General features: G+C 42.1%; 1 protein-coding gene across 1 annotated transcript in view; it reads left to right on the top strand.

Annotated features, from left to right (window-relative positions):
• The first annotated feature begins 1,837 nt into the window (after positions 1-1,837).
• The window catches only part of LOC311146218 (netrin-1-like), a 50,414-nt gene continuing 27,739 nt past the window's right edge, over positions 1,838-24,512 (top strand). The window contains exons 1-2 of the mRNA XM_084182723.1: positions 1,838-2,120; positions 2,428-3,472. Coding sequence (XP_084038849.1) covers positions 2,458-3,472 — 1,015 coding nt within the window. The 5' untranslated portion in view covers positions 1,838-2,120; positions 2,428-2,457. The remainder of the gene's footprint in view (positions 2,121-2,427; positions 3,473-24,512) is intronic.

Below are 24,512 nucleotides of genomic sequence, written 5' to 3' on the forward strand. Positions count from 1 at the left end.
ATGCCAAATGCAAAGTCAAGTGAGCATATGTAGCTAAACAGGAACTGAATGAAAGTCATGTTGAGGTGGTAGTTGGCAGGCACATTTAATTTACGTCATTTAGCAGACACTCTTATCCAGAGCGACTTGCAGTGGTGAGTGCTTACATTTTCATGTTTCTTCATACTGGTCCCCCTGGGAATCAAACCCACAACCCTGGCATTGCAAGTGCCATGCTCTACCAACTGAGCCACATGGGACCTAGTATCTCAAATACATTTACCTCATTTGACATCTTGTCAAGAGATTGACACTGTCAAAGTAATTAAGTAGGCCTACTTCTATCTAAGAATCGGACAGATTATAATGTCTTAAAAATTGCATGACATTGACAACTTCTGGTCAACTGAAACTGTAAAGCATCTTTGAAGGCTTAAAGGTAGACTCAGCGATATGACATATGAAGTAGATGCAGAAAGTAAACAGCATAGTGGGTGTCCACAAGATAGCACAGCCACAAAGTCAACATAGTCTATATCATAAAAATTCATGAAAACAAACATTTGCTTTTTGGTCTTAATTTAAGGTTAGGGTTAGGCATAAGATTAGCAGAAGGTTAGGGTTAAGGTTAGGGTAAGGTTTAAAATCAGATTTTAAGAAGATAAATTGTAGAAATAGGAGGGGTTTAGCCATAATTATGACGTTGTGGCTGTGGTAACTAGTAATGACCAGCAGTGGGTCAATTTCCGTAACAACTAAGAGCGTTGAAGTGCTAGGCTCAATTTCTCTTCTGTTTGGGTGCCCTGGCTAATACGCTGTGAACAGCGTGAAGCGAACCCATGCACATGCGCTGTGTGTGTGACTGTGTGAGAGTGAAGTATTGCATCTCGCTCCTCTCAATATCTGGGTTTTATCTAGATGGGATACCGCTTTTGTCAGATTTGACTTTTCATAGCAGGTTAGGAGAATTTACGCAGAAGGTTAGGATAATTAGGTTAAGATTAGGAAAAGGGTAAGGTTAGCTAAAATTTTAATTTGACAAAAGTTGTATCCCTTCTAGCCATGAACACTTATCTGCGGTGCTGCTTGTGGCAACATCATTTCGCTGTCTACCTTCAATTTTTTTATGTCTGAAAAAATTTGCCACACAAAATTATACTTTTTCAATATGGGAAAATGTGTCAAACAGTTAAAGGGATGTGACCTTGGTTTGCTTTTGGCCCATTCTTTTCCATTTTCCCAATCAAGCGTTTACTGAGCTTCAGAGTAGCCAACAAAGGCGGGCACAGTCAGCAGTAATCTCTCAAGGATAGATTACTTTGAATTCCTTTCTCGTGACACTACTTCCCGCCACCGCACGATGTCGCTGCTTGCGTGTAATTTACTGAAGCTTGGCGGGACTTCTATCGTTAAATTTGAGGCAAATCTGATCACAACGTATCCTACTAAAGTACTTCAATAATACGGTTAAGGCTGAGATGAAACCTGTTGGGTTGGCACTTTTGTGAGATTCAAGTTAAACGTTTTTTTTAATGATTATTTATCAGTTATACCTGCATCTGCTATCCTGTTGTGGCACAGGTGGTAACTTGAGAAGAACACTGAAGTTATCTAGAATGTTGGCTACAATTTGTCATAATTTGTCATTGGACCTGCCAGCTGTGTGATCTTGCAATAATTCAAATAAGAGGAAAAAAATCATAATTATCATGGTTACTTTACAAACATATTTCAAATACATTTGAGTCGAGGTATATTTTATTATTTAATTACACACACCAGTGGATGTCGTTGTTCTGTCTTTCAGCTCTGCGAGCATCTCCATATGACCTCAAGCTCTGCTGGATAACAGGGTCTCACTTTTCTGTTCAAACAGTGAGAGCGTCAGAAAGGGAATGGGACAGACAAGAGACAGAGGTAGACAGAGGTGTGACTGAGTGGAAGAAAGGGACAGGGAAGCTAATAGCGAGCTGGTCCTTCCAATTTATGTCTAGAAACCCAGAAAAAGCCAAACTAGCGGTAGATTTTCGTGCGTAAAAAGAGAGTAGGCTGCCCTCTAAATTCTTACGTTTTACAACACTTCTCTTCCAGGCTGAACAGTTATTGCGAGGTAGTGTCCTCTGTGGAGTTTTCTTTGTCTCGTAAGATGATTTCATTCACATACATGTGCATGACTGTTTGTGTTTCATCTGTTTATGTGTGGAGAACAAAACACAGAAATGTACATAGGCTATTGATTTAATAGTAACATGTGTGAATAGTATTCTGCTGGTTTGTCTTCATCATGGATAATTTCAGATGTAGGCTAAATAGCATTTATATATAAATGGTCAAATATATATATTTTATAGGCTATTCATTTTATAATGCATGATATGATAGTGTTCCTCTAAATCTATGTAACAAACATTTTAAATATGTCTCTCTTTTTCTACGACTACATTTCAGCGCAAGAGACACTAAAGAGCACGGATTACAATGATAAGGATTTTAGAGGTTTGGGTCACTTTGGTGGCCATTTCTCTGCTGGTTAAGGGGGCTCTTGGAGGTTATGGGATGAGTATGTTTGCTGCCCAGTCGTCCCCTCCAGACCCATGCTATGATGAGAACGGCAACCCCCGGAGGTGCATCCCCGATTTCGTGAACTCCGCTTTCGGGAAGGACGTGCGCGTCTCCAGCACCTGTGGAACCCCGGCCTCAAGGTACTGCGTCGTGACCGAGAAGGGAGAGGAGAGGACTAGGGATTGCCACACCTGCGATGCAGGGGACCCAAAGAAGACTCATCCACCCGCGTATTTAACTGATCTCAACAACCCTCATAACCTCACCTGCTGGCAGTCAGAAAACTATGTCCAGTATCCTCAGAACGTCACTCTCACTTTGTCCTTGGGTAAAACATTTGAGGTCACCTATGTGAGCTTGCAGTTCTGTTCACCCCGACCCGAATCTATGGCTATCTTTAAGTCCATGGACTATGGCAAATCCTGGGTTCCTTTCCAATTCTACTCTACCCAGTGTAAGAAGATGTATAACAAGCAGAATAAGGCGGCAATTACCAAGCAGAACGAACAAGAGGCGATTTGCACGGACTCTCACACGGACATGCACCCGCTGACAGGTGGGCTCATTGCGTTCAGCACCTTGGATGGCAGACCCTCGGCGCACGACTTCGACAACTCTCCCGTGCTGCAGGACTGGGTGACAGCCACCGACATCAAGGTGACGTTCAGCCGACTGCACACGTTTGGGGATGAGAACGAGGACGACTCGGAGCTGGCTAGAGATTCCTACTTTTACGCGGTATCAGACCTGCAGGTTGGCGGGCGGTGCAAGTGCAACGGCCACGCTTCAAAGTGCGTAAAAGATAGGGAAGGAAACCTGGTATGCGAGTGCAAGCACAACACCGCGGGGCCGGAGTGTGACAGGTGCAAACCTTTCCATTATGACCGTCCTTGGCAGCGCGCAACCGCAAGAGAGGCAAACGAATGTGTTGGTATGTTAACTATTTACCTTTATAATCAAAAGCTTTGTGTTATAACGTATTTTTTTCGAGATGTAAATGTACTTTCTAAATTACAAGACTTATAATGATCGAAAGTATTTTGTGTGAGTGGGCATGTTTCTTATTATGCCTAGAAAAATGCATTTTACGCATAGCCTAACGCAGACCTGATTTGTTAATTATTCCGTTTCTTAAATTCAAATTCAATTTAAGCATCTCACATTGATCCAATATGAATTAGGCTTTGTAAACCACCGATTGTTTTTGGCTAATTAATTTGATTTAAATCGTTGAATTGTGTCAAATAAAACTAATGCACCATGCATTCGTAATGGCCTATAATAAGCACATTCTCCTTGTTTACACCAGTAAATTAGTTACCCTGTTCAAATATGCCCTATTTGATAACGAATCAAAATGGGAAACCACAGTAATTGGGAGGAGGGGAAATAATTAACATATATCAACCAATTTGCAAAAGTTAGCATAATTTATATCAAATGTTGTAGCCTAAAACCAACTTATTGTGTTAATGTAAAAAAAATGATTTTGTTGAAAATCATTTAATTGAATGATTTGAATTTAATAAAGTGAGGCCTGGTCCTTGTTCCAAACATTGTTTTTATCATCCTGTATGGAATTGAATTTACTGACAATTATCCACATAAAACCAAACGCTGATTAGCTACACATTGCAATGATTTATGCAAAACGTAAATCAAAACCAAAATACAGATTTTTATGAAAAATAAAACCACAATGTGTTGGCCTAATTACAATAATTTATTTTTTTTACGTTGTTTTATGATATACTATATTACACTCATATCAAAATGGACTGTATTATTAATCAACTTTTGACTAAACCTTGGCTTAATTTACATTTCAAATCACTCAATTAAGAGATTACAAATTAACATAAATCATGAACTTCATCCTCCTTTAAAAATAATGGACAATTTTCAATTCATGAATTGAATAGTATTTAATCTCATGTTGACACCAACATGCCAATGACATGTTTGTACTGTTTAGAACAACACATCATATATATTTGTTTGAAGTATGTAACCACATCAGTCATTGGAGAGTAAAATAGTTAGATATTGATATCAACAAATGGAAATCCCCCCCCCCAATAAAAAAAACATGTAGCATGTAGCTCAGTTGGTAGAGCATGGCGCTTGCAACGCCAGGGTTGTGGGTTCGTTTCCCACGGGGGGCCAGTATGAAAATGTATGCACTCACTAACTGTAAGTCGCTCTGGATAAGAGCGTCTGCTAAATGACTAAAATGTAAATGTAAATAAATACATTTATAAACATGTAATTTTGGGATACTATCCATTTTGGAAGACATGAGAAACACATGATTACTGTTTAGTTTAAATGCTTTATATTGGCCTCTGATTTTATATTTCTCTCAGAAAAAAATCCCTGAAAGAAAAGGCAGGAAGTTATTTCTCCAAAGGAAGTGCGGGTGCCCAAGTACGTAATTACATTTTGAGCAGCGTTTCCGACTGTAGTAACAGTTCAATAGGAAGGAAACATTGCAGCTGTAGAGATAGACTGCAGAGGCATGTTGTGTTTCCATAAGCAGGTGCTTTTATCAGATTGGATGGGCGATTAAGGTGGTTTTATTGACACTTTTGGCAGTAGAGAATAAACTGCCACTTTGGGCCAAGTCAACTATTCAGAGAGGGACAAAACATTAGGTACTTTGAAACCAGAACTAAGTTTAATATCATCAGTAGAGTATATTTGCTGTGGTGCTTATTTTTCAACAGATCTGAGTGCTTGTATCTGAGTGCTAAATGGCATATTATTATTATTATTATTATTATTATTATTATTATTATTATTATTATTATTATTACTTGTATCAACAGTACCACACAGAACAAACCTCATCTACAGTGAACCAAAACCTGGAAAATAAACAAGTTCTGACATTGCCATGGTTTGTTCAATGACACAGAACAAGAGAACAAGTTGTTCCCCTTGCCCTCTGCATTTTGCCTGTGCAGGGCCGGCATGTCAGTGTGTTTTGCTGAAACAAAAGGTTGTCACTTGTGACATCCATCATGCTGTCAGCATGAGGCCCCTTTCACCACCTCACTTTCTATGTCATCAGATAAAGCGTCAGAACAGCCAGAATAAGCATGCAGTCCAAGGGAAGGGAAGGGAATAATAAGGGTGGCCTGACACCTCGTTGTGTGTATTGGGCGAGGGGAGGTTGTTATTCACTGGGCTACAGCCCAACTCAGTGGTCTGGCTAAAGGGGCTCAGAATGGCTGCTGCTAATGATCTTTCTGGGATTCCGGTTGGCCCCTGACTTAGAGTACTATCAGAAGGAGAGAGAGAGCAGTGGATAGACAGAGAGTGGTGGAGAGACAGAGAGAGATGGAGAAACAGAGAGAGAGATCGAAAGACAGAGAGAGAAGTGGAGAGACAGAGAGAGAGATGGAAAGACAGAGAGAGAGTTGGAAAGACAGAGAGAGAGATGGAAAGACAGAGAGAGATAGAAAGACAGAGAGAGATGGAAAGACAGAGAGATATGGAGAAACAGACAGAGAGATGAAGAGACAGAGAGAGATGGAGAAACAGACAGAGGTGGAGAGACAGAGAGAGATGGAGAAACAGACAGAGGTGGAGAGACAGAGAGAGATGGAGAAACAGACAGAGGTGGAGAGACAGAGAGAGATGGAGAAACAGACAGAGAGGTGGAGAGACAGAGAGATATGGAGAAACAGACAGAGAGGTGGAGAGAGAGTGAAGTGGCGAGACAGAGTGAGATGTGGATATGGGAGAGTAGTTGGCTACACTGCAAGTGCTGCACTGGGGAAGTAAAACAATGTCCATTTCCCATGGCTTTGCATGCGGGGAGGCCATCATATTTAGTGGAAATGCATTTTTACCCTCCCATTCCCATCCAATTTTTGTAAATTTATTTTTAATTTCACCTTTATTTAACCAGGTAAACCAGTTGAGAACAAGTTCTCATTTACAACTGCAACCAGGCCAAGATAAAGCAAAGCAGTGCGATAAAAACAACAACACAGAGTTACATATGGGGTAAACAAAACATAAAGTCAAAAATACAACAGAAAATATATATACAAGTGTGTGCGAATGTAGTAAGTTATGGAGGTAAGGCAATAAATAAATAGGCCATAGTGCAAAAATAGTTACAATTTCGTAATTAACACTGGAATGATAGATGTGCAAAAGTTGATGTGCAAATAGAGATACTGGGGTGCATATTAGCAAAATAAATAACAATATGGGGATGAGGTAGTTGGGTGGGCTAATTTCAGAATGGCTGTGTACAAGTGCAGTGATCGGTAAGCTGCTCTGACAACTGACGCTTAAAGTTAGTGAGGGAGATAAGAGTCTCCAGCTTCAGAGATTTTTGCAGTTCGTTCCAGTCATTGGCAGCAGAGAACTAGAAGGAATGACGGCCAAAGGAGGTGTTGGCTTTAGGGATGACCAGTGAGATATACCTGCTGGAGCGCAGACTACGGGTGGGTGTTGCTATGGTGACCAGTGAGCTAAGATAAGTCTGCTAAATGGCATATTATATTATTATTATTATTATAAGACAGGGATTTGCCTAGCAGTGATTTATAGATGACCTGGAGCCAGTGGGTTTGGCGACGAATATGTAGTGAGGGCCAGCCAACAAGAGCGTACATGTCACAATGGTGGGTAGTATATGGGGCTTTGGTGACAAAACGGATGGCACTGTGATAGACTACATCCAATTTGCTGAGTAGAGTGTTGGAGGCTATTTTGTAAATTACATAGCCAAAGTCAAGGATCAGTAGGATAGTCAGTTTTACGAGGGCATGTTTGGCAGCATGAGTAAAGGAATAGGAAGCCGATTCCTATTAACGAAATAGGAAGCCGATTCTAGATCTAACTTTTGATTGGAGATGCTTAATGTGAGTCTGGAAGGAGAGTTTACAGTCTAACCAGACACCTAGGTATTTGTAGTTGTCCACATACTCTAGGTCAGACCCGCCGAGAGTAGTGATTCTAGTCGGGTGGGCGGGTGCAAGCAGCGTTCGGTTGAAGAGCATGCATTTTGTTTTACTAGTGTATAAGAGCAGTTGGAGGCTACGGAAGGAGTGTTGTATGGCGTTGAAGCTCGTTTGGAGGTTTGTTAACACAGTGTCCAATGAAGGGCCAGATGTGGCATGCAAAGCAAGTTAGTTAATTTAAACCAAATTAAAATCTTCATGATTGGATTTGCCTTTAATTTAGCATCTTAGATGCTATGAGAAAATACATCTGCATGATCTGCTTCATCTGTTACCACCATACCCCCAAAGGCCAGTGATTGGTTTATCATTGAAGAGATAAATGAAGGAGAGAAATTGAGAATCGGCTCCTCCTCTGACCATCAGGTTTTCTCTTCCAGAAGAAGCACATCTCTTAAATTCATCCCAGCTGCTTTGTATTCCACCCATGCACAGCGTAGCACTGACCCTTTCGCGTCAGACCTACTCTCCTCACTTCGTTGACTGATGGGGTGTGAAGGAAACTGTGGGAAAGACTTGCCTGCCAAGTGGCTTTGGAGGCAAGTTGAAAATGGTAGCCTTAGTCACTCATACGTGTAATTTTGCACTTGTTCAACTTGAACTTTGTATTGAACAGAGGTTAAATGCAACACTATTATTTAATTGAGATGACCTTACCAGGCTCGTACAGTTGTGGAGCATTTGTGCATCCAAGCCTAGTTATTGATTTAATGTTCTCCTCTTTAATGTACATTATAGGCTTTTGGCCCACTGATGTAGAGGGAGAGTTGGAAAGTTCCTGCCAAGGCCTGGTAATTCAGCATGGCCTTCTTTTCTCTCTGAGCTGGGATTCTCTGGCAGAGGGGCAGTATCAGTCACTTGCCACTGGCACCTCCGTTATGTTTGACCTGTTGCCTTACACAGATCTCTACATGTGTCTAACCCCCCTAAATTAAATGCATTGCCTATCAACATAACAAAGAGCCTGTCACAAAGAACCAGAGAGAGAAAGCAATTGAAAAGAAACTGTCCAACCCCCTGGTTTATAGTACATATTACAGGAAAGGACAAAAGTGAATTTACATTTAGATTGAAATAGGATACAAATTATGCATGTCATGTACCTGAATTCACATTTTGACAAACCGATGAAACAGCCACATTCTCTCATAAGATATTTTTTTTCTCTAATTGTTATCAGCATGTTTTGTACACTGTTGAAAGTATGTGGCAGATATCGAACATAAACAGAAGTCATTCTTGGTTTGGACTGACACGTCTACCACATACAGTGATGTTGAATGGGATGTAATTATGTCAATAGCCCACTGGCTCACCTCCCGGGCAGTCCAGCACGTACTTGTGTTAGACCAACACTAAAAATAGTGTCAAAGTGTGCTGAATCTTTATGTGAGCTCTTAAATCTCCCGAAAGCCCATTAGATTGCGTTCACTATGTCTCAAAGGGAACAGTTTAGAGAGAGCATTTTTAAAGTAGAAGTTCATGTTCTACTGCAGAAGCTTTTCAGTCAAAATACCCAGTTATAGAACACAGAGCTTTGTTTAAACTGTGATATCGCTGGTTGGGCTATCCCACCTGTTTGGTAAAAAGTGAATAGGAGATAGGCTCTAACAAACCCCAGACCTCTGATGGACCCCATGTTGACGAGGCCTTCTCTATGTGTGCAGCAGCTCAGTGAGTCTCTCTGCAGGCCTGTTCTTTCTCCATATGGCTGACTGGGACCATTGACATTGTTTCTGCTGACTCCAGTCCTGCTGCCTTCCCATGGACTGCCAGGCTGGGTCGGGGCCGGGGCTGCCCACCATCTGGGTCTCATTCCGCTTCCTTTATAGCCCATGTGACAGGGAAAATAATTTATTGAAAGATGATGTCATAGATGTTCTTGTAGAGGAACTCTTCGGCCCGAAGCAGCCATCATCTACTGCCAGGGTTTAGGTCCAGTCCATCTGGATTTGGTGACATGTTTGTAGGTTTTGATTTGTCAAGTTATTAATCCCTATTTTGAATAATTTTATATTATTGTTATTTCTGTTATAATATAATAATAATAATAATAATAATAATAATATGCCATTTAGCAGACGCTTTTATCCAAAGCGACTTACAGTCATGCGTGCATACATTTTTGTGTATGGGTGGTCCCGGGGATCGAAACCACTACCTTGGCGTTACAAGCGCCGTGCTCTACCAGCTGAGCTACAGAGGACCACGATGTTATGTTATGTTAATAACCTTTATTTTGTCAGTTTTAACAAATATTTTGTTGGTTAAAGAATGTAGCATATTAAGTGAAAGTATATTGGAGCAAACAACCACTGAAATGCTTTCTCTTTATTGAGTTACTTGTTTTTTATGGATAGTTACTTGTTTTCATAGAATACTGTATTTATTAGTGAACACAGCTAGTAAAGAAAGGTCTCATGGGCTGAAAGAATGCACCATTCAATTATGGGTACCAAGCAAAAGGAAATGTCCCATGCAGACCTAAAAATACATCTCTGTAAAATAAATGTTTTTTGAATGAAAGAGAAAAATAACCAACAAAAGAAAACACAAAAATGAAAACAAATACATGCGGCAGGAGAGCTTTTTGAATAGTTAATTGGAAGCAGGTGGGTTGCAGCCAGGTCAGTATTGGGAGTCTCTCACAGACAGATGAAAACTCAGACACCTTTAAACACCCCACTGGGAGTAGAAGGTCAGTTAGACTGCTCTTAGATTGAGCAGGACTAAAAACATATCATTAGGTCATCTGAAACTGTGGGTATAGAGCACAGTGCCAGGAGGGAAATATGTACATTGTTTGGCCTCTAGGATTTTTCAAGGGAAAATTATGGTCTGCGCGTTTGTAGAGACAATTACTGCATATAAAAAAAGAATATAACATTTGCAGTCTAAAGAAAATACAATAATCTGCAGTCAATATCAGGAGTTCTAAAAGTCCACACGATGGACCTCTATGCTAACAAGGCAATGAATAGCAGTACATTTGGGCTGTTACTCATTCCAAAACATCCCCAAACTAGTTCTGTTCCATAACTGAAGTGGAAACTACAGTGTATCTCCATATGGTGGGCCTGCAGGACAGTCCTTTTGGCACATCAGCCTGTGTGGCTGTAGTGAGCTGGGAGGTTTCACTGTATACAGGGAGACTAAAAAACAAAGACGTGTATTTTTGGGATCTCAAAATCCAAGCTCTGGTGGAATCCAGTGTCCTCTGGGCAAATGCTTCATGTTTTGGGGGATTTTGTTTTGTTGAGCTCGTAATTCAAGACAGACATGAACGTAGAGCCAAAAAGGCTTTACTCTGGCTTTTAAGACAATAGAGAAAATATTCTATAGCTATGTTGTGGACGGCGGTTTGGAGAGGTGGCCCTCAACATTTGGAAGGAAATGTTAGCTTTGGTTTAAGATTCATTTTCTCTTGACTCTGACGTCAGATGACCATGAGGGGTCATTTCACACTGCTTCAGTGTGTCAGAGGACATACAGGTCCAGTCTCTGTGAATCTGGGTGTGCACTCTCATCTCTTCAGGAACTGAAACAGTTAATGTATTGTCTAGTGTTACTAATACGTGATAACTGCTGACAAGTGTTGCATTACACATATCACAGGTCACATTATGAATGCTTGAGGTGCTGTATCACCAGCCAAGAGGAAATTGTAGAGACTGTATAAGTCAGAGATCTCACAGTGAAAACGGAGACAGGTGGGTCTGGCAACCAAATGGAACAGCCGTACACGTGGCTAATCTGTGACCTCATTATCTCTATGGGGTAACCATGCTGAGGTACAGTGGTGGGGGGTGGGGGGTGGGTTAAATAAATACAGGCTTAAATATATAAGGGTTCTTAATGGGCACCAGAGGAGGGGGAGCACAGGTAGAGCTGGGAGTCTGTCTACTATGTATCCATCCTGTGTTGGAATATAAACTGTCCACCAGAAGAAAATCTGCACTCTTCTAATTCCAAAGTAGAGAACAGGGGATGTGGAGGATTGAGAGGGATTCAATAGTGTGTTTCACTGGTTGCTAGATGTGATTATCTTCTAGTGTCTGAAGAGAAGCCAAGGAAGAGATTGCCACTTCTGTCAAAACAAGCAAATATGCAATATTTATATCTGTTGATAACCGTGTGTGATGGAATGAATGTGTATTAGTTTGTTTATCTGTGTGTGTTGTTTGAGTGTATCTGTTGACATAGGCATGGGAAGCTGATGTGTGTTTGTGTGTTTAACCTACGTGGGTTTAACCTCCGCCACCCTCTGCCCGCCTGGGCTGCCACGGCGGCGACAGGACCACCTAGCGTGAGTGTGAGCGCATGGAGCCCCTACGCGGCGCTGGAGCTGGGGAGTCTGGGAATGATTAATGGCCCAGTGAAATGACACGCTCCGCGCTCCACTGCTCAGCTACAGACCCCCCACCAGCTCCCCCACCGTGCTGCCACCCAACACAGCCAGTACTGGGATGTTACCACCCCTTGCCCACACACACACACACACACGCACGCATACGCACACACACACACACACACACACACACACACACACACACACACACACACACACACACACACACACACACACACACACGCACACACATACTTCCCTGTGCAATGGCATGGCTGGTTATTGCAATTACCCTATTACCTCAGCATTGTGAAATTCCCAGTAGAAGCCGAGCTAACAGCCCTTGGCTGATGCCATCCTCCCTGCTGTTATGTGGATACAGGGCCTTTTTAACTCAAAGACAAAGACAACAAATGACAACTGGCTCTATTATGGCTGAATGAAGGCTTGATACTCATTAGAATCTGAGACAGTCAGCAGGGGGCTTTTCATTTTCTGGACATCTTTTTCACCATGCAGTTTGGGTCAGAGCTAAGGAGTTTTCCAACAACTGCTGCTATTACACCAACAAATTGGACCAAAAAGTAAAATTTTTTGACTGGTTGAAGGCTTTGACTGATCCATACTGTTGCATGATAGTGCTACCACAGTATCAACACTCAATTAATTTCAGCTGGAAGACATGTCTTCAGATACAGCGAAGCTCGTGTAGCGTCTAATTGTTAAACTTCTCTCTGCTCAGTTCACATGTGCAGACTTCAGCGATGCTTCTCGTCCTCCTCATTAAAAACCACTTATCTCCAGAACGTTGTAAAACAAACAAACAGCAGACCCAATCACCACCGTGATAAAGAAATGGAGTTGTTCCCACTTTTATTTATTTGTCCAAATAAGTTCTGCTTGGGCTTCTCAAAGGATCTTCGGTACTTTTAAATTGATTTCAGTCACCCCCCGACACCACGTCTTTCTCCCATACCCCAGTGACCAATTCCTTTCTCCGAATAAGGAACCACTTAGTGGATTTGGGGGGAAATCCAGGAGGATAAATAACAGTAGGATAGAATCAGTAGAGCTCGAGGAGGATGGCTACCAGACCCCCATCCTTCCCCACAGAACTGTAAATATCCCAGGGTTCCATCTGCTGTAAGAAGTTAAAACCTGGGGATTCATCAATCGTACTCCTCCTCTTCCTGCTGCTGCTGTGCTGTGTGGAGCAGATCTCTGTTCTGTTGGCTCCTGGAGCATGGAACCCTGCACAGGCAGAGGATTACACAGTCTTTCATAAGTCTTACAGTCCTGGAGAAGATGGACGAAAACCAGGGTGGCTGTCATATACTCTGGGCAAGGAACCAGCACTTGCCTGGGGTCATGGTCGCTCCACACACCCCAAACCCTCAGGCGTGACTTCCTCCCACTCCTGCTGGTCCAAACCCACAGGCAGAGATAACATCCTCCCTGTCATGCTGATGTCTTGGGTGATGAACACTGACTGTACACGTGTGCGTGTTTGTGTGTGCATATAATGTGTGTGCATGGGGTTGGTGAGGCGATGGGGATCATTGGCCCGCCCTCTTTTCACAACCCTTTTCTTTATGCCAGATGGTTTATTTTCCAAGATACTGGGCTTCATTTCTTCAGGATAGTGAGTTTGAGATGTGATATCTGGTTTCCTCACAGACGGGTGGGAAATGGAATGAGCTAAGAGGCCCAATAACAAACACAGACCAAAGCCCAAGTTAGATTACGCTGTGATGTAACAATGGCAGGGTCTGGGCTCCGTAATGAGATGTTTTGAACTTCAAGAGTGACATTTCCTCAACACGTATCAAACCCAAAATGGTGGACTTGGCCCATTCCATCAACAGATGGAGATGATTCAAAGGAGACAAGACCATTTCAATGACCTTAAAGGTCACAGCAACTTCCAGGCCACAACCTCAGTGTCCACGTTCAAATCACAATGGAAACAGTAGCCAGTAGCTTCAGAAGGGTTTCACTCCGTATCTCAGGGAATTGCATAAATTACAGTAAACCCTTAAAGTTAACAGGTCGTATACACACTGCATCATAGTTTAAATTACCCCCACAAAGATCATTAACTAACCCTGGTAGGCCTTTAAGCCTATTTTACTGTTTCGTTCTAGTTTGTCTTTGTCCCCAATCACTCACAACTGACAGAAAAATCAACATAACAAGCCAGTAGCACATAGTGTTACAATGAAACACATATTGGAACTGTCAGAGCTGAATAAGTCATTGTGAAAAGCCAGACAGTTCTGTGATATCTTATCTGGAGACAAGTTGATAATTCTGACCTAACTGAAAGTGACAGAAATGGCAGACATCAACGTGATGTAAGTCTATGTGAAATGTATTAAATTGTATTTGACAGTGATTGGAACCAGATGGTTCAAATGCACAGGTTAGATTGGTGTATTTTCTATCTGGCTCAGGACGTAGTTACTGTAGGTTGATTGGGTTCCCTAAGACAACAAACCGTTGGCGTGCAAAAGGAGGAACCTTGCCTTTTCCTCTCCAGCCCAATTCCATCTCCTGAAAGCCACCTAGCAACCAGAACAAACTTTGGGACTTTGGTGAAATTAGTATGAAAAAACACAACTCACAATGACTTCTCAGTGTTTCCACGAAAACAATAATTAACAATTATTCCATAACATTTTCCTTCATCTCGCTAGAATGGACCTACTCAGTCCCTTTTCCCAAGGCAAGCTGGAACCCCTAGGGCTCAAACATTTCCTCATTTATCTCACATTATGAGCTTTCCACCTGTTTTGATTAATATAGAAAGCTTAAGCCACTAAAAGGAAAGCCTCAAACAACCCTGGGATAAGGACCTTTAATGATCCTCTGATTATTGAGAAAGAAAATGGCTGGCCTGACACATTCAAAAAAATATAACATATTTGAGAGAGATTTTGACATCGGGGGTTTGCGTGGTTATATATGAGCACATGGAGAAAAGGGGAGAAAAGCACAATAAACACGCCAGGGTTACGATGGATCGTCATTTATGATTTACAGCTCAGCGGATTCCTGCTCGCTCGCTCGCTCTCCGCCACGGGGGAGACAGTGTGGAGGGCGCGCGTGGCGGAACGCAAAAAAATCCTCCCCGCGCTGTGGGGAGGATTGGACTGGAGCCCACCGCACCGCAGCCCCCAAAGTTCCAGAGTGCCCAGGGCAGGACATGTTCACTGCAAGCTTTCTATTTTATCTCCTCTGGTCTGGAGACTGAATGAATGAGAGACTCCCCTCTGACCACACGCTTCACCACAACAGAGCCTGTTTACATTCTGATCACTGACACCTCCAGCCTCAGGACATGGAATAAGAAGAAGAAGAAGAAGAAGAAGAAGAAGAAGAAGAAGAAGAAGAAGAAGAAGAAGAAGAAAGGGACCTATAAGCCAGGATATGACAGAGGCTGTGTAGAGATGTTCTGTTCATGGATGTGCAGAACGAATTAATCTCCTGATCTTCATTGGCAGTCGTGGACCTTCTTTGCCTCTCTCCACTAATCAGACCATAGTGCACTGTCTGAGATACTTGTGGTTAATGAAGAAATCAGCTAGTAAAACCAATGGGCCTCACAAGCTCTGAACTCCTGATGAATGGTGGTGATAAAGATCAGGTCCTTCACCCCAACCTTAACCACCATGGACACCCTGGCCCCCCACTATGTCATGCCCACCTCACCACCAACTGAAGTTATTTTCACGGCCAGTAAATTACCCTGAAGAAGGCCCCCACTGTAGAGCTGCTGCATTCCAATAAAACAGCGTGGAGGCTTGTGAACGTCCACCAAGGCCAGTAAATCCTGTGGAGAGGAATGGAAGGCAATGCAGGAGGACGACATCTGCACCAGGAGAGGGTCGCTCCCTGGACCATGACCGCATGGTTCTCAGAAGGAAGGTCTCAGAGATGAGATGATGAGTGGATGAGCTATAATGCTGCACATCTGTTGAACTGCCTGTCTTACACCTGAGGGAAAGGGGATGCAATGCTACTAGAGATAAGCACTCCTGAAAATTAGGACCTCTTGGTTATGATGGATTTGTTATTGGGAAAAAATCATATTCACTTTGAAAACCTTAGTGTGGAGGGTTTCCACTTTCCAGTCTTAAAATATGTCTTCATTTATTTGGGGGTAATGATATGCACATTCAAGCATTTTGTATGGAGTATAGGAATTCAGGAAATCAATGGGACTGTAACACAGTCTTTTTGTTGCTAGATTGTGACATTTGGATGTTTGTTTATGTCATTATGGAAAGTATTTTGACATATTTGTTTTCCTTCAAACTATATAAATTGTCTGCTCAAATGGTTAAGAAGCCAACTGTGGTTTTGTGTGTCGTCAGCACTACACTAATCATTTCATGATCTTGACTCAGTAACAGTAAATGAAGTCAATTGTGTGACTGACTTGTGACCTCTGTTCACTAATATCTATATAGTTTCTGCTGCATTAGGGCTGGTGTAGTATATGTTGCTATACACATTTATAGTAAATCAAGAAGAACTTGAGCCATACCTCTCATCAACTGACCATTGTGAAAGTTCAGGAAGAGTGTAAACTTTGCTTATTGAGCTTAGTGAGCAAAGGATTTTATATCACTTCTCTCATAAACTCAAAGAAATAAACCTGAGGAAGGAAAGGAACAGCCTCCCTGTCAGTTGGTTTCTTTACTTACACACTGGATGTATTACAGTACAGTTATGAAAATAAACACCTGCACAGACAAAATATAGACAAATAAATCAGAAATTAATACGTTGTTCATAAGATGATTACAACACCCATGTTACAGCGCTGAGGTATATTTCATGCTGGCATGTTTCCTCACCGGTGCTGTACAGTACATACGCTAAAGCGGAAATGTTCCCCAGATGACCCGTCAAACCGACACCCCCTCATATACACTTGTTTATTTTCTCCCACCGCCCGGCAGCTCATGACACTACAGGACGCTCTGCCACTAGCACGTCAGCCTGATACTTTAATTGGAAATGTTATAGTCCAATGTTTTCCCGCATTGACCGCCCAGGCAGCAGCAGAGTTCACATAAGTTACAATTACCCTTAACGTGGCCGCTAACAGCTAATGCACACGCTAAGTCTCAGCGACCTTTATCATTCAGAAGTAGCTCCCCGGAGGTGATGATGACTCCTGACTGTGGGGACCTGGAGTATTTAAATAGAGCGTGACTCATTCAGACCAGAGGCCATGAGAACAGGCCTGTGGATTGGGAGAGTAGCAGTTTGATTGGGCTCTGTTTGATAGCGAGTTCATTTCCACTGAGGTATTCTCCTGCCTGCTCTCGTCCTGTTCCCAGCCCAGTGCAGGCAGGATAAATGGACTGAGATATGCTGCTCATTATATATTATTATTCACAAGACATGGTGTATTATCATTGGCACCACAACTAGTTGTTGAGGGGAGGGAGCAGAGCTCTCTGGCTATTACTGATTGCACAATTATACAATTTTGCTGTTCCAAAGTGTCAGGTCTTTTTTCTTGTAGTTAAGGGTTGTGATACAGAGCAGTCTCTGTGGGTTCATGTGTAGGTGATGTGTGGTTCCACTTGAGCTATTCTAAAAGGAAAAGGCAGCATACCATACAGTAGCTATGCCTTTTTAACTGATAACACAAGCAAAGGAATACCTGGGAAAGACACATACATTGTCATTGAGATCAACAAGCACATTGTAATGGTTTTTGAGAGGCTTCCAATGAACTCTCATACAACATGATCCAACCTCAACTTCTCCATGGTTATGACATCTTGTGTGCAGCAGACTGGCATCATTTAGGCCAATTAACAACTGGTTTTGACAGTGGCACCAGTCACCACCCATCACACATGATACATTAGCATTCACTAATGTTACATTACATTAGCTAATGTTACGCTCAGAACAGCAGAATCACGGTTTGGTTTTGCCTTCGTTCTTAGAGCATGGCTTGGCCTGACTTTGGGTGGCTGTTTTTGTTGAGACGCCATGTGCCCGTTCGCCAGGCAACCGCTCTGTTTTACGAGGAGTTACTCACACAAAAGCAGGGGAGGCCTGATTGCTCAGCTAATTGATCTCCGCCAGAGATCACAGAGCTGCGCTTGTAAAAAGAGAGCGCTCCCCATGACATCACTGCGTAGCGAGGCGGAGGGGAGATGCCTTCCCAGACTGCCTCTGTGTGAGAGAGAGCCCAAAGGGAGAGAGGGGTGTGGTGTCCCACTGAAACGGGGAACAGGGAGAGAACACACACAAACACACACATTGCTATTAACCCGGCGTTAGTAGTGGGAAATGGGATTCCATTAGGGAGGCTTTGTTGTTGCTAAACATGGCCACAGGGGTTGGTTGTATAAAGGAGATCCTATTAGTCCTCAGGCACACAGTGCTGCTCAACATACTTCACTTCTGACACTTTGCTGCCAGGCCAAAGGGCCTTTATAAGGGAGTTTTCTGTAACATAGAAATTGGGGCCACTTGAGCTAGGATACATAGGACAAGTGTTTTTCAGACTTTCAGTCATTTAGAGTGCAAGTTATCATTATGGTACACTATCATAGTCCAGATCTGTCATGGTGTTATAAAACATTGTTGTTGTACTATACCTAAAAGTATAGGCAGTCTGATTGAAGTTTGATTGGAGCTTTTCATGACCATGTAGTGGCTACTGAAGTTTACGTTTAGCTTCAGTAGAAGGTCTTTAAAATTATTCTTGTTGTATTCTCTTGGCAAGAGTGATAGCTTAAAGCTGAAAGGTTATCCTTGGGAGTTTTCCCTATAAGCTTACACTCTGACTTGGTATAAGGCAAGCAGTTACTGATAAAATCAGCATTTACCTTTCTGAAGACTAAAATGGGCTAAGCGTATTGACCCACGCCTTGGGTGAAATGGAAAAGGATCAGAATCAAACACTGTTTCATAACACAGAAATCCATTTCATTAGCCTGGCTTATCTCTTCCATCTGTTGTCTTATCTCAGGGCACAAAGTGCACTCTTGTGTGGTTTGGCAGGTCTTCAAAGGTTAAAGGTGAGCTGAGTGATTGATCATCATGTCTCACTCAGTGCTGTTATGGTAACAGAGCACAAGCCATAGCAGGGATTAGAAATATTGACACTAATTGGATATCCTAACACATCAGTTTGATAACATCTCTGTAGTAAAATCAGGCCTCCTGTGCTCATCTGCTTCCATCATCCACCCACATGTACATATTACCTCAATTACCTCGACTAGCCGGTGCCCCCACACATTGACTCTGTACTGGTACCCCCTGTATATAGCCTCCCTACTGTTATTTTATTTTACTGCTGCTCTTTAATTATTTGCTATTTTCATTTTTTACTTATCTATTTATTACTTAACATTTTTTTTCTTTTTCTTTTTTTCTTAAAACTGCATTGTTGGTTAAGGGCTTGTAAGTAAGCATTTCACTGTAAGGTCTACACCTGTTGTATTCGGCGCATGTGGCAAATACAATTTGATTTGATTGATTTGAGTTCTTCCATGTTCTTCATGGATGAGCAATATTTCCATCAATGCCTGTGTGCATTCCTTCTAAAAGAGAGAGTGCTACTGAATGCCAAGTGTCAGTGGTATGGTATGAGAGGCCAGTAAGGGGGACAATGCAGATGTTAGACCTTCCAGCGTAGAGAGGTCAGAATTTCCATTGAGTTCCCATAGCTGAGGAAGGAACTGAGACAGGTGCTGCTTCCACTGCAGATGAACCCCAGCCCCAAGGTCATTCATCACTGCGTCCTGTTGAAACCTCCTCCCCCACCGCCTCCAATGTGTGTCTCATTAAAAACAAATCATACATGCTAAAAGTCCTCGTGTTCAAACAGTTGTTTGTCTCAACCTGTCAGCTCTGCTCAGACTGATCAAAGTCTTTATATGCTCTTTATCTGCACTCTCACTTGTTTATTTATTTGTTTGCATTACGCCAAGGTGACGGGTTGAATCAGTCCTCCAAATAAGAGAAGTTTCTTCTATTTTTATACAGTTTCTGTCTTTTCACCACAGCTCAAGTCATCAAAAGCATTCCGGAAACTCGTAAAATGATTCATCATCTGGATAGCTCATTCCAAAAGGCCTTTGTTGTTTTTTCTCCCTCATCAAAATAGCAGCTGCTCCAGCAATGTGCAATCGAAATATTTATTGTAGGAAAATGTTGAGTGTGTCTGGGGCATGAAGCTAAGAGCTTAAGGGTGACTGATCTAACGGGAGTGCCCCACAGAAGACGTTCAGGGGCATTTGCACCATTAAAGTCATGCAGTACATGTATCAACAGACCAAATGCACAGTTGGATCTTAATTCTGTGACAAATCCCTTGGCCCATAGAAATGTAGGCATATTACAAGTAATATTTCAAGGCATGTCTGCTGATTTTTGCATGTTTTTGGCCCCAAAATGTATAATATATGTGTTTCTTTATTAAACCAGATATTTATGACAATGATGTATTAGAACTTCATATGAGTAATGTAGGAGTGATTTTCAGTCTGTTGTAATGGCAACATATAGTATCATCCACTTAAAACTATTGCTATAATTCTTAATGAGCCAAATATTGACTTCCATGTCCCTCTCATTGAAGCCTATATAATCCCATAGGCTCTCATCCTTAATAAAACATAACGATTGATTCATTATGCTTTCATAAGTCAGGCATGTGTAACAGATGTATATTGTACTCTCCTTGCGTTGTGTTTTCTCCTAATAAATCACATCAGCCAGTGGTCCCAGTTGAGCATCATTTATTTATGTTGTTAAATGGGAAACAGCACGTTAGTTGTGCAGAGCTTAACAATATGGATGGCTGTCGATGGCAAAATCCCTTGCATCACATTTTCATACTGGGCGAACAAAATACAAAAATACAATACAAAATATAACATGTGTAAATACCTGCTGTGAAATGGGAAACAGCATGTTAGTTGTGCAGAGCTTAACGATATGGATGGCTGTTGATGGCAAAATCTGTAGCATAAAGGCAACTGTGTTAGCAGTGGGCTTATGTGACCATTACGTCGGTGTATGCTAGCTAACACACTTATCTACAGCAATCATATGCCAAAGCACATCCCAGAAAGCCCCTCAATCCCTAACAGGTACCATATACCCACACATGTATAAATCAGTAACGTACAGCAACCTTGTACACATTGTAAAATATAAAACAGTATTCAGAACATGACCTACCCCTTGCATCACATTTTCATACTGGGAAGACCTGACGTTCGCGATCTCCCCCTAGCTGCAAGCGGGGCCAATCACAACACGCCTTATTATCATCAGAGTTGAACCAACCAATAAGAATGCTTGAACATTAAATACACATTTCTTTAGAGGCAAGTGGAAACATAACCAACCCTGTTACACATGCTGTTAGTCACTTGTCATTTTTCTTGATTTAGTTCAATAGTTACTTGACTTAACTATTACTTCATATATTACAGTTCCATTGCAATTTTGATATTTATGGGGGAAGGAGTGGTAACACTTTGATTTCATCAGTGCTTTATGAATGTTAATGAATACTTGTGACTCATTTTCTGAAGCTTCACCCACACACCACGCAGGTGTTATGCAAGTATTATACAAGCATCATGTAGGCTTTGTAACAAGCACTTTGAATTAAATGTCACAAGTTGATTTTTCTCTAATTTCAACTAAAACCGTTTATTAGTGTAACTTCGCATGATGCCAGGATTTGTTTTACCAGCACATTGAAACAAAAGCTGTTTAACAAACTGCATAGCTCATAAAATGTCCTATAAACATGTAAAATGTATACATCTATTCTAATTGGGAAATCACTAGGTTCCTGAGGGCATGGCCAAACAAGACTTCAATAAACAATACTTCAATCGCTGTGTCTGTAGTCTCTCACAGTTAGACCTAATGCACAGCCACCGCAACGGGAGGTTTACAGTAAGCAATGTGGTAGAGGAGGAAAACAAACCCAGCGCTCAGAAATATCAACCTATAAAACCAAGTGTTGTCATGAAAATACGGCATTGGATACCTCGGAGAGAATGTGAGGGAAAAAAGTATTTGATCCCCTGCTGATTTTGTACGTTTGCCCACTGACAAAGACATGATCAGTCTATAATTTTAATGGTAGGTTTATTTGAACAGTGAGAGACAGAATAACAACAACAAAAATCCAGAAAAACGCATGTCAAAAATGTTATGAATTGATTTGCATTTTAATGAGGGAAATAAGTATTTGACCCCTCTGCAAAACATGACTTAGTACTTGGTGGCAAAACCCTTGTTGGCAATCACAGAGGTCAGACGTTTCTTGTAGTTGGCCACCAGGTTTGCACATCTTCTCCAAGTCAATAAGGTTTCGAGGCTGACGTTTGGCAACTCAAACCTTCAGCTCCCTCCACAGTTTTTCTATGGGATTAAGGTCTGGAGACTGGCTAGGCCACTCCAGGACCTTAATGTGCTTCTTCTTGAGCCACTCCTTTGTTGCCTTGGCCGTGTGTTTTGGGTCATTGTCATGCTGGAATACCCATCCACGACCCATTTTCAATGCCCTGGCTGAGGGAAGGAGGTTCTCACCCAGGATTTGACGGTACATGGCTCCGTCCATCGTCCCTTTGATGCGGTGAAGTTGTCCTGTCCCCTTAGCAGAAAAACACCCCCAAAGCATAATGTTTCCACCTCCATGTTTGACGGTGGGGATGGTGTTCTTGGGGTCATAGGCAGCATTCCTCCTCCTCCAAACACGGCGAGTTGAGTTGATGCCAAAGAGCTCAATTTTGGTCTCATCTGACCACAACACTTTCACCCAGTTCTCCTCTGAATCATTCAGATGTTCATTGGCAAACTTCAGACGGGCCTGTAAATGTGCTTTCTTTAGCAGGAGGACCTTGCGGGCGCTGCAGGATTTCAGTCCTTCACGGCGTAGTGTGTTACCAATTGTTTTCTTGGTGACTATGGTCCCAGCTGCCTTGAAATAATTGACAAGATCCTCCCGTGTAGTTCTGGGCTGATTCCTCACCGTTCTCATGATCATTGCAACTCCACGAGGTGAGATCTTGCATGGAGCCCCAGGCAGAGGGAGATTGACAGTTATTTTGTGTTTCTTCCATTTGCGAATAATCGCACCAACTGTTGTCACCTTCTCACCAAGCTGCTTGGCGATGGTCTTGTAGCCCATTCCAGCCTTGTGTAGGTCAACAATCTTGTCCCTGACATCCTTGGAGAGCTCTTTGGTCTTGGCCATGGTGGATAGTTTGGAATCTGATTGATTGATTGCTTCTGTGGACAGGTGTCTTTTATACAGGTAACAAGCTGAGATTAGGAGCACTCCCTTTAAGAGTGTGCTCCTAATCTCAGCTCGTTACCTGTATAAAAGACACCTGGGAGCCAGAAATCTTTCTGATTGAGAGGGGGTCAAATACTTATTTCCCTCATTAAAATGCAAATCAATTTATAACATTTTTGACATGCGTTTTTCTGGATTTCTTTTGTTGTTATTCTGTCTCTCACTGTTCAAATAAACCTACCATTAAAATTATAGACTGATCATTTCTTTGTCAGTGGGCAAACGTACAAAATCAGCAGGGGATCAAATACTTTTTTCCCTCACTGTATATGAATCTGCTCACGGCACTGATATTGTGTTTTCCTCAGATCGCTGCAGGGTGAGGATGAGAGGCTTGTTTGGCTTGGCACACGTCATCCTCTCATAATATGGGCCACTATCATTATGGGCCTTCACTGACTGAGGGACTCATTAATAATAATATGCCATTTAGCAGACGCTTTTATCCAAAGCGACTTACAGTCATGCGTGCATACATTGTTGTGTATGGGTGATCCCGGGGATCGAACCCACTACCCTGGCGTTACAAGCGCCATGCTCTACCAGCTGAGCTACAGAGGACCTGAATTGAGCCTGGGTAAACAATAATTTCATTGGAATTCCTTTCCTCTTCATCCTTGAACAAGCGCAGCATTCCTCTCAATACAAATCACACAACTCCTCTGTATGCAGTCTAGGAACATAGGCAGCCATACACACAGGGTGTTTGGTTAACATCAGACACCTGGTGACAGGTAAGTTATGTTTGTCTGTGGCAGGGAGTCCCTGCAACAATCCAGGACCTGGTATCAATACAGGGCATGTATGGCCTTTATATTCTCTCACAGAACACAGAATATGAATCCACCTACAGCAAGCTGTGGGATGATTAATCATGTTAGAGTCTCACACCTACCATGTCCTTCACTATACAGTATTACAACACTTGAACATAAATAGATTTAAATGGTGTACCTCTAAGTAGGTTCTACAGTACTTCAAATAACAACAACAATTATTGATGTGAAATGACAGAAATCACATTTCCTCCCATAATTGGACTAAATTTACACTCTTATTGAACACATATTGAAAACTAGGTAGCGTTTGTTTGTTTCTTCACTTGTTGTTTTGTTGTCAGGCGCCCACAGTGTGTGTTATAGATGCTGTGAGGGACATTTTGGGCTAGCTGGTCTAAATATAGTTTATTAGTACTTGAGGCCTTGGCACTGAGGGACAATTAGCGGAGTGATTGGAGAGCAGGCCAGGGAAGTGTGTATGAGATAGCACAGCA

The sequence above is a fragment of the Coregonus lavaretus genome (assembly GCF_964263955.1).
Source record: "Coregonus lavaretus genome assembly, chromosome: 2".
Classification (NCBI taxonomy): Eukaryota; Metazoa; Chordata; class Actinopteri; order Salmoniformes; family Salmonidae; genus Coregonus; species Coregonus lavaretus.